General features: G+C 41.3%; 1 protein-coding gene across 1 annotated transcript in view; it reads right to left on the reverse strand.

Annotated features, from left to right (window-relative positions):
- LOC309549115 (uncharacterized protein) overlaps positions 1-15,055 on the reverse strand; it is a 74,324-nt gene that overhangs the window by 17,936 nt on the left and 41,333 nt on the right. Inside the window, exon 2 of the mRNA XM_082249153.1 lies at positions 4,323-4,872. Within this exon, the coding sequence (XP_082105279.1) occupies positions 4,323-4,872 (550 nt within the window). The remainder of the gene's footprint in view (positions 1-4,322; positions 4,873-15,055) is intronic.

Raw genomic sequence — 15,055 nt, forward strand, 5'->3', positions numbered from 1 at the left:
GTTAAAGTTGCACAGTGCCAAGTTGAAAAAAGTGACCTGGACGTTAAGCAGGAAAATCCTCCAGTCTTAAAGTGGTTAAAGTTCATGTACGTGTAAAGGCAGATGTCCCAATACTTTATTTATTTATTCTGTACTGTATATCATGCAATGGTATCCATTGGTCTGCCGAACACAGAGACAGGGGTTTTTCAGAAATATTATTTCCGGGCTAGCCCATCTTTATGTAGAGCAACAATTCTTTTTTTCAGATCCTCAGAGAGTTCTTTGCCATGAGGTGCCAGTGACCAGTATGAGAAAATGACAGCGATAACACCAAATTTAACACACCTGCTCCCCATTCACACCTGAGACCTTGTAACACAAACAAGTCACATGACAATGGGGAGGGAAAATTGCTAATTGGGCCCAATTTGGACAATTTCACTTAGGGGTGTACTCCCTTTTGTTGCCAGCAGTTTAAACATTAATGGCTGTGTGTTGAGGTATTTTAAGGGGACAGCAAATTTACACTGCTATACAAGCTGTACACTCACTACTTTACATTGTAGCAAAGTGTAATTTCTCCAGTGTTGTCACATGAAAAGATATAATAAAATATTTACAAAAATGTGAGGGGTGTGCTCACTTTTATGAGATACTGTACCTGTGTGTGTTTTTTTGTGACTTGTTCTCTTTAAAGTTATCACTTCTAGGAGACTAATTATGCTTCATGCACATTGGGCGTCTAAAACACTGCTTTTAGGGGGATGTATTTTTTTTTCTGCCTCTAAACGCCTTTCCATGTTAGCCTATGTGTTCAAACACCCATACGTATGTGTTTACAGGCTTTTAAAAGCAGAAAAAAAAAATCCCCATCACTTGTGCATTCAGGAAGGAGCATTTTCGGCAGAAAATAATGCCTGATGTGCCGAAACCCAAGGCACGATTCATTTAGCACTTCAATGTTTATTCATTGCAATAAATTAATATTCTGGTCGACGAAATGAATGAATGTCCAAACGTTTGACACCCCCAAAAGCATTTGCAAAATGCAGCTTTAGGTGCGTTTTTTACTCGGTTTTTCTCCTGCCAGGAATAAAGGTGTTCAAAAGAGCTGGGCAAAAGCTCAGTGTGCATTTCTAGGATGGGCGAGTATATAGATAATTATTTGCAACCCCTGGCCCAATCCTATCTGGCGGGACAGTAAGCAGCTCATAAATATGCTGGAAGAAATAGAACATGAGGGGGATATCATCATGGCGACGATTAACGTTGAGTCACTATATACAAGCATCAAACAAGATGATGCACTTAATGCAGTGGCATGGGCCTTAAAAGAAAAGACAGATTTGAAAAGGGAACAGCAAAACCTCATCAGAGACATGTTGCACTTAGCAATGAGTAGCAACTATTTCTGGCACGAGGGCAACTATTACCGCCAACATAGAGGAGTTGCTATGGGGGCTAAGTATGCCCCCAGTGTTGCCAACATTTTCCTTAGCAAATGGGAACATGAACAGATACATGGAAGAAATATTGATGAACTAGCGATGTACAAAAGATACATTGATGATGTATTTGTCATATGGAGGGGAACAGAGGAAAGTCTCCAGAAGTTCCTGAACAGTATCAACATCAACAAGTACAACATCATTTTTTCGGGTGCATGGGATAGGCAACAAGTCAATATTTTGGACCTCACAATATATAGAAAAGGAACAAAACTATATATCAAAACATTCTTTAAACCAACCAACCGGAATGGGTACATCCCCACCCACAGCCGTCACCATCCGAGATGGATCAAAGGGATCCCAAAAAGTCAGCTGATGAGAATACGGCGTAACTGCAAGGAAGATGAGCAATATAATAATCAAGCGGACCTACTTGTGAGTAGATTCAAGGACAAAGGGTACAAGGAAAATACACTATTAGGGTTAAAACAAGAAATTGGCAACTTAGATAGAATGACTTTATTGAAAGACAAAACTAAAAATAACACAGATCGGAATGTAGCCTTCTTTACACAATATCACAGGAACTATAAAGACTTAGAAAAAATGATAAGACAGCATTGGCCCATACTACTTAGAGATAAAGTGCTCAAAAATATTTTACCCCCCAAACCCTAGTTCGTGTACTGTAGAGCCCCCAATTTGAGGGACAAAATAGTACACAATATACCAGACCCCCCCCAAATCAACGGTTACTTTTTTTGACCACCAAGGTTTCTATTCATGTGGCAGATGTAAGCCTTGCAAGACAGTGAAGGAAAAAAAAAGGAAAATATTGCAATTTAAATCCAATAATACTTTGAAGGAATATAAAATAAAGCAACTTATCACATGTCAGAGCACACATGTGATGAATTTGCTTGCATGTCCATGTGGCCTACAATATGTAGGCCGCACTACGCGCAAATTAACAGTAAGAATAAGAGAGCACCTGAATAACATTAAAACAGGGTTCAGAAAACGTAGTGTCTCTAATCATTTTAGAATCAAACACAACAAGAACCCCAATCGCTTAACGTTTTGTGGGATAGATAGAATTAATAATGAGTGGTGAGGGAAGGACCTGCGCAAAGCCATCTCACAAAACGAGATTTTTTGGATTTATGAGCTGGGCACGCTTCAGCCGCAAGGCATGAATATTGACGTTGATATAAATTGTTTTATTTCTGATTTTTAAAATAGTAACTTTTAATGGTGTTATTGTAACGGATACACTTCCCTGTCCTATTGTAATATATAATATATATGAGAATGCATTTTCACCCTCTACCCATTTTAATGGTTAATATATGCTAATATATAATGATTAACATATGAGAATATATGGCAACACGCTTTTCGATTAATTTTTAGGTATATAAGTATTTTTATATAAAATTAAATAAGAACCACACTTATAGATGCCTCTTATAGGTTTATAAGAAATTCACAGCAACTAGCTGGTATGTTTGAAATGGAAGTTTGAAATGTGGCAGACATCAATGTAGTTTTTTATCTATATAGTATAAATATCGCCACGTTTATTTATATATAATCCTTATATTTTATGAATTATTCCTTCTAGGCAGTCCAGTAGTAATACACAATGATTAGCGGGCTGTAACCCTGACATATGTTAATTTTCATATATGAGCACGCTAAAAATAGAATAGATAGAACCTGACCCCGATATTAAATATGCCAGCCCCTAATTGTTTATACAATAACTGTATATCCCCCACAAATTAAGAATTAATAGAAGGATCGCTGGATGGGACCGAGAGCTGTATATGAGCGGCGTCTGTTGTATTGAAGTGGGATGATACATTGTGATGTTGCATAGAGGGGAGGGTATAATATGAGACTGGTGTAGCGGGGTGTCAGCTTCTGAAGACGTCAACGTAATGACGAAACATGTAAAGCTGACACGCACGCTGCCTCAATTCACATCCTAGCCGTGGAACGCACGCCGGACTGACTTCCAGGAACAAGTGATTGTTTAATCCAGGAGCAGGTTTACGAGTAAACACACAGTAATTAGCGCACATGGCCGGGGATTGTATGTGTAGCAGCATACAGCTGCATGATGCCTATAGGGCTATTTTAAAAGTTTTGTATTTTAAATAAATTGGATTTATTCCCTTAATTACTACACTATGAGGAGTCCCTTTTGTTTTTAATCCACTCTGAGATGCACAGGAAACCCTGACACCAAGGAGACTGGATAGGAGTATACCCTGATGCTGGAATTAAAGCAAATATTATATGATTTCTGCTGCTATAAGGTAACAGGGATCCACACATTCTGGTAAGCCTTTATTCTTACCACACCTGACGAGTGTTTGGAGACACCCACCACCACTAATCCCCTGCATGATTGGGATATTTCATATGGATGTTATTGGCTGAAGGACACAGCTGTTGGACTTTTTGTATTGGACTTTTTGGGTTGCACAGAGCACTTCGGCACATTTATTTACATATTGCACAATCATTTATTATTTATTTGTATATGTTTTTATAATCATATGCACTGATTTGTTATATGTGATGCGTAGGAGCATATTACACACGGATGCACTTTATATATAGGAATTTTGCGCTGCTAGAGTTGTGGATTTTTATCTTCAATTTTTAGCTTTATTGCCTTCCCTTGTGTACGTGTAGCAGCTACAATTCCCTGAATTTATTTAATAATATTTACACATTAATTGGTGCGAGTGTTCACAATTTTTCAGTGTGCATGAGGCCTAAAGTAGTTTTTAAGTTGTTAAAAGCATATACAGTATCCATTGTTCAGTCTGTGTGAGATTAGTGTTTTTTTCCATAGTACATACAGTATCTCCTTACCTCACAGTAACCATTTTCCGCAGCTAGATGTAGAGCTGTTGTCCCCTTTGCATCTTTCACATTTACATCATGTTTCCTTTTTAGTACGTAGTTGGTAATTTGTATGTTTCTAGCCAATACAGAGAGATGAAGCATGTTCATGCCTTTGTTACTTTCCTCTTCAAGGGACAGTCCAAGAGATACCAGGTAATCCAGTACATCTATGTGATCATTGACAGAGCACCACTGCAGTGCCGTCCACTTATTGTTGTCTCTGATGGTGGGAGAGGCTTTATATTTTAGCAGGGTTTGAACACATTGCAGGTGTCCATTAGCTGCAGCCAAATGCAATGGTGATTCTCCTGAAGAGGTCTGAGTATCAGGCATTGCCCCACACTGTAAGAGCAGTTCTGCTGTTTCTGCATGTCCATTCCATGCAGCACGATGAAGTGGGGTGTAGTTCCACAAATCTCTGATATTTATAGATGCACCTTTTTGTAGAAGGTAGTTCACTAGAGTAAGATTTCCACAGCATGAAGCTATGTGTAGTGAGGACCATCCACTGCAATTCCTGTCAAGTACAAAGTTATACAGATATAAAACATAACAAAAACAAAACAAAATACATAACAAAATAAATGCAAGTGCAAGCATAGATAGGCATTTATACACAAATTCCCTTTTAAAATAATTAACCAAACAAATAAACACATATAGTGCATCCGGAAAGTATTTACAGTGCTTTACTTTTTCCACATTTTGTTACGTTACAGCCTTATTCCAAAAAAGATTACATTTATTATTTTCTTCAAAATTCTAAAAACAATACCCCATAATGACAACATGGAAGAAGTTTGTTTGAAATCTTTGCAAATGTATTAAAAGCAAAAAAACATGTACATAAGTATTCACAGCCTTTGCCATGACACTCAAAATTGAGCTCAGGGGCATCCTGTTTCCACAGATTATCCTAGAGATGTTTCTACAACTTGATATGAGTCCACTTGTGGTACATTCAGTTGATTGGATATGATTTGGAAAGGCATATACCTGTCTATATAAGGTCCCACAGTTAACATTGCATGTCAGAGCACAAACCAAGCCATGAAGTCCAGGGAATTGTCTGTAGACCTCCAAGATAGGATTGTATCAAAGCAAAGATCTGGGGAAGGGTAAAGAAAAATTGCAGCATTGAAGCTCTCAATGAGCACAGTGGCCTTCATCAATCGTAAATGAAAAAAGTTTGGAACCACTAAGACTCTTCCTGGAGCGGGCCACTCGGCCAAACTAAATGATAGGGAGAGAAGGGCCTTAGTCAGGGAGGTGACTAAGAACCTGATGGTCACTTTGACAGAGTTCCAGCATTTCTCTGTGGAGAGAAGAGAACCTTACAGAAAAACAACCATCTCTGCAGCGCTCCACCAATCAGGCCTGTATGATAGAGTGGCCAGACGGAAGCCACTGCTCAGTAAAAGGCACATGGCAAGGTTTGACCATTCTTCCAGAAGCGCATTTGTGAGGTCAGGTACTGATGTTGGATGAGAAGGCCTGGCTCGCAGTCTCCGCTCTTATTCATCCCAAAGGTGTTCTATCGGGTTGAAGTCAGGACTCTGTGCAGGCTAGTCAAGTTCCTCCACCCCAAACTCGCTCGTCCTTGTCTTTATGGACCTTGCTTTGTACACTGGTGCGCAGTCATGTTGGAACAGGAAGGGGCCATCCCCGAACTGTTCCTACAAAGTTGGGAGCATGAAATTGTCCAAAACGTCTTGGTATGCTGATGCCTTAAGAGCTCCCTTCACTGAAACTAAGGGGCCAAGCCCAAACCCTGAAAAACAGCCCCACACCATAATTCACCCCTCCATCAAATGATTTGGACCAGTGCACAAAGCAAGGTCCATAAAAACATGAATGAGCGAGTTTGGGATGGAAGATCTTGACTGGTCCTAACCTCAACCCAATAGAAGACCTTTGGGATGAATTAGAGTGGAGACTGTAAGCCAGGCCTTCTCGTCCAACATCAGAGCCTGACCTCACAAATGTGCTTCTGGAAGAATGGTCAAACATTCCCATAGACACACTCCTAAGCCTTGCGGACAACCTTCCGAGAAGAGTTGAAGCTGTTATAGCTGCAAAGGGTGGGCCAACTCAGTATTGAACCCTACGGACTAAGACTGGGATGCCATTAAAGTTCATGTGCATGTAAAGGCAGATGTCCCAATACTTTTGACGATATAGTGTATAGTTTACTGTTCATGATATTATATATTGTATCTCTACACATTACAAATGTAATGCCTGTATAGTCAGTGTTTGTAACTAAAATCCACCCTTTACCACTTGAAGACCAGACCTTTATCTGCCACTTCTCATACATGTAAAAATCAGTATTCTTTGTTAGAAAATAACTTAGAACCCTCAAACATTATACATTTCACATTTTTGCATTTACACATTACACATTTTTTAAAGCAGAGGCTCTAGAGAATAAAATGATGGGTATTGCAATTTTTGATGTCACGCAGTATTTGCACCGCGCTTTTTCAAACGCAATTTATTTTTTAGTAAAAATACACTTAAATAATTTTTTTTTTATTCTTTTTATTTCAATATGTGCATAAAAACGGACATTTCAAACGTCCTTTCAACAAAGGGACAAAACAATATAAAATAAAAAATTATACAATATCCAAATAATTATCTGTTTACTTAGTATTCATAATCTCTTTATGCCAAGGTATATCCATTTAGCTTAATTGATCGCCGTTGTCCTGGTGTGCCCCAACCCCTTGCTCCATCGCAATCATAGATTTATTTCCTCATCATACTATGTGCATCCCTCTATATCCTCTTGGTTATCTCCTTATATTCAACCATTGGTTAATGTTGATTGACACCAATTATCCCAAATTTTATTATATTTCGTTGAGCATCCTCTATGCATATACAATACTTTTTCAAATGGTAAAATCTGATTTACCGCTCTTATCCAGTTCTTAACAGCAGGGGGCTTCACTTGAATCCACTTAACTGTGATTGTTTTCCTTGCCATAAACAGCGTTTCTCTAAGCATTATCTTGTGATATCTAGACCATGTTATTTCATCTAATATACCCAGCAAACAGGTTTCTGGGGTCAAAGGTACAAGCATATTCAGGACAGAGGATAATATTTGAATTATTTCCTGCCAGAGTCTTGATATCACTGGACAAAATCACATAATATGTATAAAGTCTGCCCGCTTAGCACTGCATCTCAAACATTTAGGAGATGCAATGCTTTGCATTGCATAAAGTCTACTTGGAGAGAGATATGATTGATGTAGCATATATAATTGTATTAACCTATTGTTTGCTGCTAGCGATACATATAAATGGGATGAACAGGCTTCTTTCCAATCTTCGTCAGTTTAATTGGGAATTATTTCCTGCCATTTTGTTCTTATTGACAAGGGGTTCATTCCTGAATTAACCCTCGTTAAATGTGCATATATTTTAGAGATTAATCCTTTAGGGTCCTGGGACCTAAGGATACCAATCATTGGATATCCAGAGATCCCAGGTCCCAAAACTCCAAATTGCGCTTGTAACGCATGTCGCAACTGTAGGTATCTATATAATGAGGTATGTGGTATATCATATTTCATTTGTATATCTGAAAAAGAGTACATATGTGTTATGTCATATACGTCTGCAAGGACGGATATCCCTTTTTGTTCCCAGAACTGATACTCTACCAATTGTTTCAGTTGATTAAACATTGGGTTTCGCCATAGTGGGAGATCCATGTTTATTTGTGTGTTTCCCTCTATACGTTTTGCCTCTCTCCATATTGTACGAGCTAATGTTAACATTTGTATTTGCTTATATTTTAATTTATTCAAAGGTGCTTCTAGGGCTATAAGTAAATTATCGATTTGTAAAACATGAGCCAGGTGTGATTCTACCATCTGTAGTGTTACTGGTACTATCCATCCTGTGAGATGTTTAAGTTGTCCAGCGAGATAGTATCTGTATATATTAGGAAGTGCCATACCTGCTTCTGTTTTAGCTCTCTGAAGTGTGGTTAACTTTATTCTATTTCTACCCTTTCCCCAAATAAATGTGGTAAATAGGGCATCTATTTTTTTAAAAATAGTTTTAGGGACTATAACCGACATATTTGAAAAAATGTATAAACATTTCGGTAATAGGACCATCTTGATTAAATTTATTCTCCCTGCAACTGAAAGTGGTACTTTAGCCCAAGTAGCTAATTTAGTTTTAATTGTTGTCATAAGTGGATTAAGGTTAGCCTGTAAAGCTGCTTGTGGTAATCTTGTAATATTTATTCCCAGGTATTTGAAAGAGGACATTACCTTTAATAAACTTGAATCCTTGCTTAGTGTGAGTAGTTGTGGTTGCAATGGCATAAGGGAGGATTTTTGCCAAATAATTTTAAGGCCTGAATAAGAACCAAATAGTTCTATTATATGCATAGCTGCTTCCAATGATCCATGTGCATCATTTAAATATAAAACAAGATCATCAGCATATAATCCCACTATATCTATCCTTTCTGCCAATGTAAAGAAGGGGTTTGCCGTAGTCGAAGTGCCAAAGATTCAATAGCTACTGAAAATAAGAGTGGTGATAGAGGGCATCCCTGCCGGGTGCCTCTATATAATTGTATGGCCTTGGTTAAAAAGCCATTTACCAACAGCTGAGAAGTTGGATTTAGATACATTATTTCCACCCAAGTACAGAATTTCTCCCCAAATCCAAATGCCCTAAGCACTGCCTGCAAAAAGGGCCATTCAATAGAATCAAAAGCCTTTGCTGTATCAAGAGAGTCCAAGACACTTGAGTCTGGTAGTTGATCTCTAAGCTGAGCTATAAGTTGTGTTCTTCGAAGATTTATAGATGTGGATTTTCCTGGCATAAATCTCGGTCCGCACAAACTCCTTCAAACACTCTGTTGCCGTAGAGGGACGTTCCTTACTTGTCTCCTTACTCATATTGCCTGGTATGTATCGCAAGCTGCCGCAATACTCGCATGGAGGTCCGGATTAAGGTGGGTATCAAGGTGCACCGCATGGAGCTCGAGTGGAGGCCTGCAGAGCTTCGATCACATGCGGCCAGCCATCTTGCTGGCAAACCACGCCCCCACTTAAAGGAATTTTAATGCACAAAAACACTTTATTTTACCCACTTGTTTGGTAAGATATAAAAGATGATATTACACCAAGTAAATAGATATCAAACATGTCATGCTATAAAATTGCACACAGCCGTGAAACGGTGACAAATTACATACATTTTCCATAGGCGACAATTTAAAAGCCTTTACAGCAGGGGTAGGCAACCTTTCAGAGGTCGAGATCTACCTGGACAACATGGTGGAAATCAAAGATCCCTGGAAAAGGGGGGGGGGGTTGTGCATTGTCAATGTTTCCCTTTTAAAAATAGATAAATAAATAAAGCCTCCAATAAAAACACATAGTGTGTCTCAGTAAGGTCTTCTGCCCAGCTTTAAATCACTCTCCCCCCCACAGTAATAGTATCCTCTGTCATTCCCCCCACTTCATCCCCCACCAATAATATACTATGTACCCCAACTCTAATGTCCTCTGCCCCCCTCCCCACATACACATGGTAGTATCCTCTGACCCCCCCACATACAATAGTGTCCTTTGACCCCCCTAAAATGAGTGTCCTCTGCCCCCCTCCCCCCCACTATAGTGCCCTCTACTCCCCCATAGCTGTGTCCTCTGCCACCCCAACACAGTAGTGTCCTCTGCCCCCCTTTGTAGTGCCCTCCCCCATAGCAGTGTCCTCTGCAACCCCCTCCCCCACAGTAGTGTCCTCTGCAACCTTATAGCAGGGTCCTCCGCACACCCATAGCAGTGTCCTTTGCACCTCCCCCCAGTAGTGTTTTCTGCCCCCCCATCTGTAGTGCCTTTCCCCCATAGCAGTGTCCTCTACAACCCCCTCCTGCCCACAGTAGTGTCCTCTGCCCCCCCCCACCCCCTTGTAGTGCCCTCCCCCCATAGCATTGTCCTCTGCAACCCCCCTACAATAGTGTCCTCTGCACCTCCTGTAGTGCCCTCTGCCACCTCATAGCAGGGTCCTCTGCTCCCCATAGCAGTGTCCTTTGAACCTCCCCCAGTAGTGTTCTCTGCCCCTCCCCCTCTGTAGTGCCCTCCCCCCATAGCAGTGTCCTGTACAACCCACTTCCCCCCCATGGAAGTGTCCTCTGTCCCCCCATAGCTGTATCCTCTGCCACCCTCCCACTGTAGTTTTTGCTGCCCCCCCACAGTAGTGTCCTCTGCCCCCCCTTAGCGTGTCCTCTGCACCTCCCCACACAGTAGTGTACTCTACCCCCCTCTGTAGTGCCCTACCCCATAGCAGTGTCCTCTGCAACCCCCCCCCCCCATAGCAGTGTCCTCTGCAATCCCCCCAAAGTAGTGTCCTCTGCCACCTCATAGCAGGTTCCTCCACCCACTTATAGCAGTCTCCTTTGCACCTCCCCCAAGTATTGTTCTTTGCACCCCCTCTGTAGTGCCCTCCCACTCATAGCAGTGTCTTCTACAACCCCCTTCCCCCCACGGTATTATCCTCTGCCCCCCCCCTCTGTAGTGCCCTCTGCCAAGCTCTGAGGAAGGGAGCTTGTCTCTCGAAACGCGTTAGCGGTCCTATCTTCAAGGACATGTTCCAGTTCATGTGTGATGGATTATTGTAACAAAGTTTTAATTATCTTCATGTCTGTGAGTATGCATTTGGCATTTTATTAAAATTGTATAAACAGTGACCACGGGAAATGCACTAGGTGTTTGCGCCTCCTTTTTCTTTTCTTTTAAGTGCCCTCTGCCACCCTATAGCAGTGTCCTCTGCCACCCTGCCACACAGTAGTGTCCTCTGCATCCTCGCACCCCCCCCCCCCATTAGTGTCCTCTGCCCCCGTATGGGAAGAAATAAAGGCTAATAGACACCAGCTTCCTAGAGAACTGCCAGATCTTTGACTGCTACAACAAAGAACTTTCCTAAACATGGACTCTTACTTATGCAGGTATGCTGGGGCAGTCTCAAGCCTGTAGTTAGGGACTAGGGATGTTAGGGGAATGTCTGTACTATATTCCCCAACTGTTACCTGTGATTGTCAGCTTGCTCATTTATTCTTTAAGTGAAGCTTTTGAAATGTTGCAGTTGCTTGGTATGAAGTTACTAAAGGGTTGCAAAGTAAGTAACAGGCACATATAGTTACAGGCTGGGTCATTAAACACATTGGAATATGAACACATTAGTACAAAGAGTTAATACCATGGGAAGCCACAAGTGGTTATAAAAGATTTCTTAAGCAGTATGACGTTAAGCATGTACATGTGGCAGATGAGCAGCCTCTTTCAGCGAAGGAGATGTTGTCGGCACTCATTTGACTGAGTTCCCTCTCCTATAGCAACGGGAGTAGATCTCCACCACTGGGCCCTTAACCTGTACATAGGTACAGAAGAGTTAAGTGAAGTGCACTGCACACATAGAGTGAGTGCTAGGTCCGCTGCGGGACCACACACCATTACTGATAGTGAGGTAGCGGTAATATGTTGGACAGGTGGAGAGGGCATTGGCTTTGCGTGCATCCCTCCTAAATGCACAAGTGATCGTGTTGGTGTATATGACATCAAGAGAGTTTACTAGAGCTCATTCATGTTTTTCATCTACCAGGCTGTGTGCATGGCTTAGGTAAATGTACTCCATGTGTATGGCAGTGATCCTGTACAAAGTGCCTAGAGTAGCCAAGAAGAACCCACCCCAGAGAAGGCCTCTCTTGTGACCCTTGCTTGGTGCCCAATGAGGAGGTGAAACAGAAGGATGTGGAGACCACCCTGTCATGCAAAACTGCCCACATGTCAAAAAAAATTGTTAAAAATGTTATTTGGGTACATTGTTGCAAGACTGAGAATTGTCATTCAAATTGTGACACTGTTGAAAACTTAAAAATGGCCTGGGCAGGAAGGGGGTGAAAGCGTCCAAGAATTGAGGTGGTTAAATTGCTGGCAAATGACAGCTTTGGCTGATTTACTTCTGTTTTTAAACAACTTGGGATTTCCTTCATCTATACCTGACCCATAGATGGTGATTGGAACCTTGAACCCCCTCTAACAATAAGTAAGCCCCCAGGTACTGCCACTTCATGTGAACGAGTAGGAGGTAATAAAAAGAAAATCCCACCATCACTCGCATTGTTTATTGATGCAGATCCACATTAATCCTGATGAACGAGACCCACTGACCGGTCAAACAAAAACCCTCTTGACTGCCAATAAATGTGATCCCATTGCTACACTTTCTCCAAATAACATCTCCTGGTGATCTCCTTGAAGTGAGAGAAGATATGCTGACAGTAGGACGGTTTTTTTCTTTTGCTGGGTTGACAGGAGTCATTTATCATGATTGATGTGGATCTGTATTGATGGACGATGTAATTGACTGTGGAGTTACATTGTGGGACTTTTTTTTTATTTAATTAAAGGACTTTGTAAAAACTATGTGTGTTTATATACTTTTACATTTTTTTTGTGAAGGTGTACTATTTATTTCCATGGGTTGGGACAGTATTTAGAGCCACTGTTATTGTTACTGGGGGGTTTCATATTCCAATAATTCTGGTGAGATTCTTTGGGGCAACCTGAGCTTTTTGTTTCTTCTGGTGAGATTCTTTGGGGCGACCTGAGCTTTTTGTTTCTTCTGGTGAGATTCTTTGGGGCGACCTGAGCTTTTTGTTTCTTCTGGTGAGATTCTTTGGGGCGACCTGAGCGTTTTGTTTCTTCTGGTGAGATTCTTTGGGGCGACCTGAGCGTTTTGTTTCTTCTGGTGAGATTCTTTGGGGCGACCTGAGCTTTTTGTTTCTTCTGGTGAGATTCTTTGGGGCGACCTGAGCTTTTTGTTTCTTTTGGTGAGATTCTTTGGGGCGACCTGAGCTTTTTGTTTCTTCTGGTGAGATTCTTTGGGGCGACCTGAGCTTTTTGTTTCTTCTGGTGAGATTCTTTGGGGCGACCTGAGCTTTTTGTTTCTTCTGGTGAGATTCTTTGGGGCGACCTGAGCGTTTTATTTCTTCTGGTGGGATTCTTTGGGGCGACCTGAGCTTTTTGTTTCATCTGGTGAGATTCTTTGGGGCGACCTGAGCTTTTTGTTTCTTCTGGTGAGATTCTTTGGGGCAACCTGAGCTTTTTGTTTCTTCTGGTGAGATTCTTTGGGGCGACCTGAGCTTTTTGTTTCTTCTGGTGAGATTCTTTGGGGCGACCTGAGCTTTTTGTTTCTTCTGGTGAGATTCTTTGGGGCGACCTGAGCTTTTTGTTTCTTCTGGTGAGATTCTTTGGGGCGACCTGAGCGTTTTATTTCTTCTGGTGGGATTCTTTGGGGCGACCTGAGCTTTTTGTTTCTTCTGGTGAGATTCTTTGGGGCGACCTGAGCTTTTTGTTTCTTCTGGTGAGATTCTTTGGGGCGACCTGAGCGTTTTGTTTCTTCTGGTGAGATTCTTTGGGGCGACCTGAGCGTTTTATTTCTTCTGGTGGGATTCTTTGGGGCGACCTGAGCTTTTTGTTTCATCTGGTGAGATTCTTTGGGGCGACCTGAGCTTTTTGTTTCTTCTGGTGAGATTCTTTGGGGCAACCTGAGCTTTTTTTTTCTTCTGGTGAGATTCTTTGGGGCGACCTGAGCTTTTTGTTTCTTCTGGTGAGATTCTTTGGGGGGACCTGAGCTTTTTGTTTCTTCTGGTGAGATTCTTTGGGGCGACCTGAGCGTTTTATTTCTTCTGGTGGGATTCTTTGGGGGACCTGAGCCTTTTGTTTCTTCTGGTGAGATTCTTTGGGGCGACCTGAGCTTTTTGTTTCTTCTGGTGAGATTCTTTGGGGCAACCTGAGCTTTTTGTTTCTTCTGGTGAGATTCTTTGGGGCGACCTGAGCATTTTGTTTCTTCTGGTGAGATTCTTTGGGGCGACCTGAGCTTTTTGTTTCTTCTGGTGAGATTCTTTAGGGCGACCTGAGCTTTTTGTTTCTTCTGGTGAGATTCTTTGGGGCGACCTGAGCGTTTTATTTCTTTTGGTGGGATTCTTTGGGGCGACCTGAGCTTTTTGTTTCTTCTGGTGAGATTCTTTGGGGCGACCTGAGCTTTTTGTTTCTTCTGGTGAGATTCTTTGGGGCGACCTGAGCTTTTTGTTTTTTATGGTGAGTTGGCGAGAGTCATTCATCATGATCGATGTGGATCTGCATTGGTGGACAACGTGATTGGAGGTAAACTGTGGGACTTGTCAAAAATTGTGTTTATTGTGTTTATAAGTGTTTATTTGCTTTTCAAAATTTCTTTGTGAGTGAGTAGGGGTACTATGTATACAGTACACATGGTTGTATATGTTTCTCCCTTAAATCCACATTAGACCCGCATGCTAATGTATCATTTAAAAGATTCATACAGGCAATCAATTTCTTTGTGTTCTGGAAGCCAGCTACGTTATCACATATGTCTGTGCATACTTTGTGTGCTCTTTGCTGCATATCTCTATAGTGGGGATTACCTTATATGACTTCTTATATCAGCCTACATTTTTTTTAAGTCATCAAGATCTTAATTAATCTTTCCATGATCCATCAGGAAACATTCCTCTATAAAAAGAAACACTTTAATAACGGCTCTAAAATTACTACCAGATGGCTGAAGGTACAGATCTTATAAATTTACCCCAAGTTGGGGACATGTTTCGGTCAGCACACTGATTCAAATTTA

This window comes from Pelophylax lessonae, assembly GCF_965119305.1.
Source record: "Pelophylax lessonae genome assembly, chromosome: 3".
Taxonomy (NCBI): domain Eukaryota; kingdom Metazoa; phylum Chordata; class Amphibia; order Anura; family Ranidae; genus Pelophylax; species Pelophylax lessonae.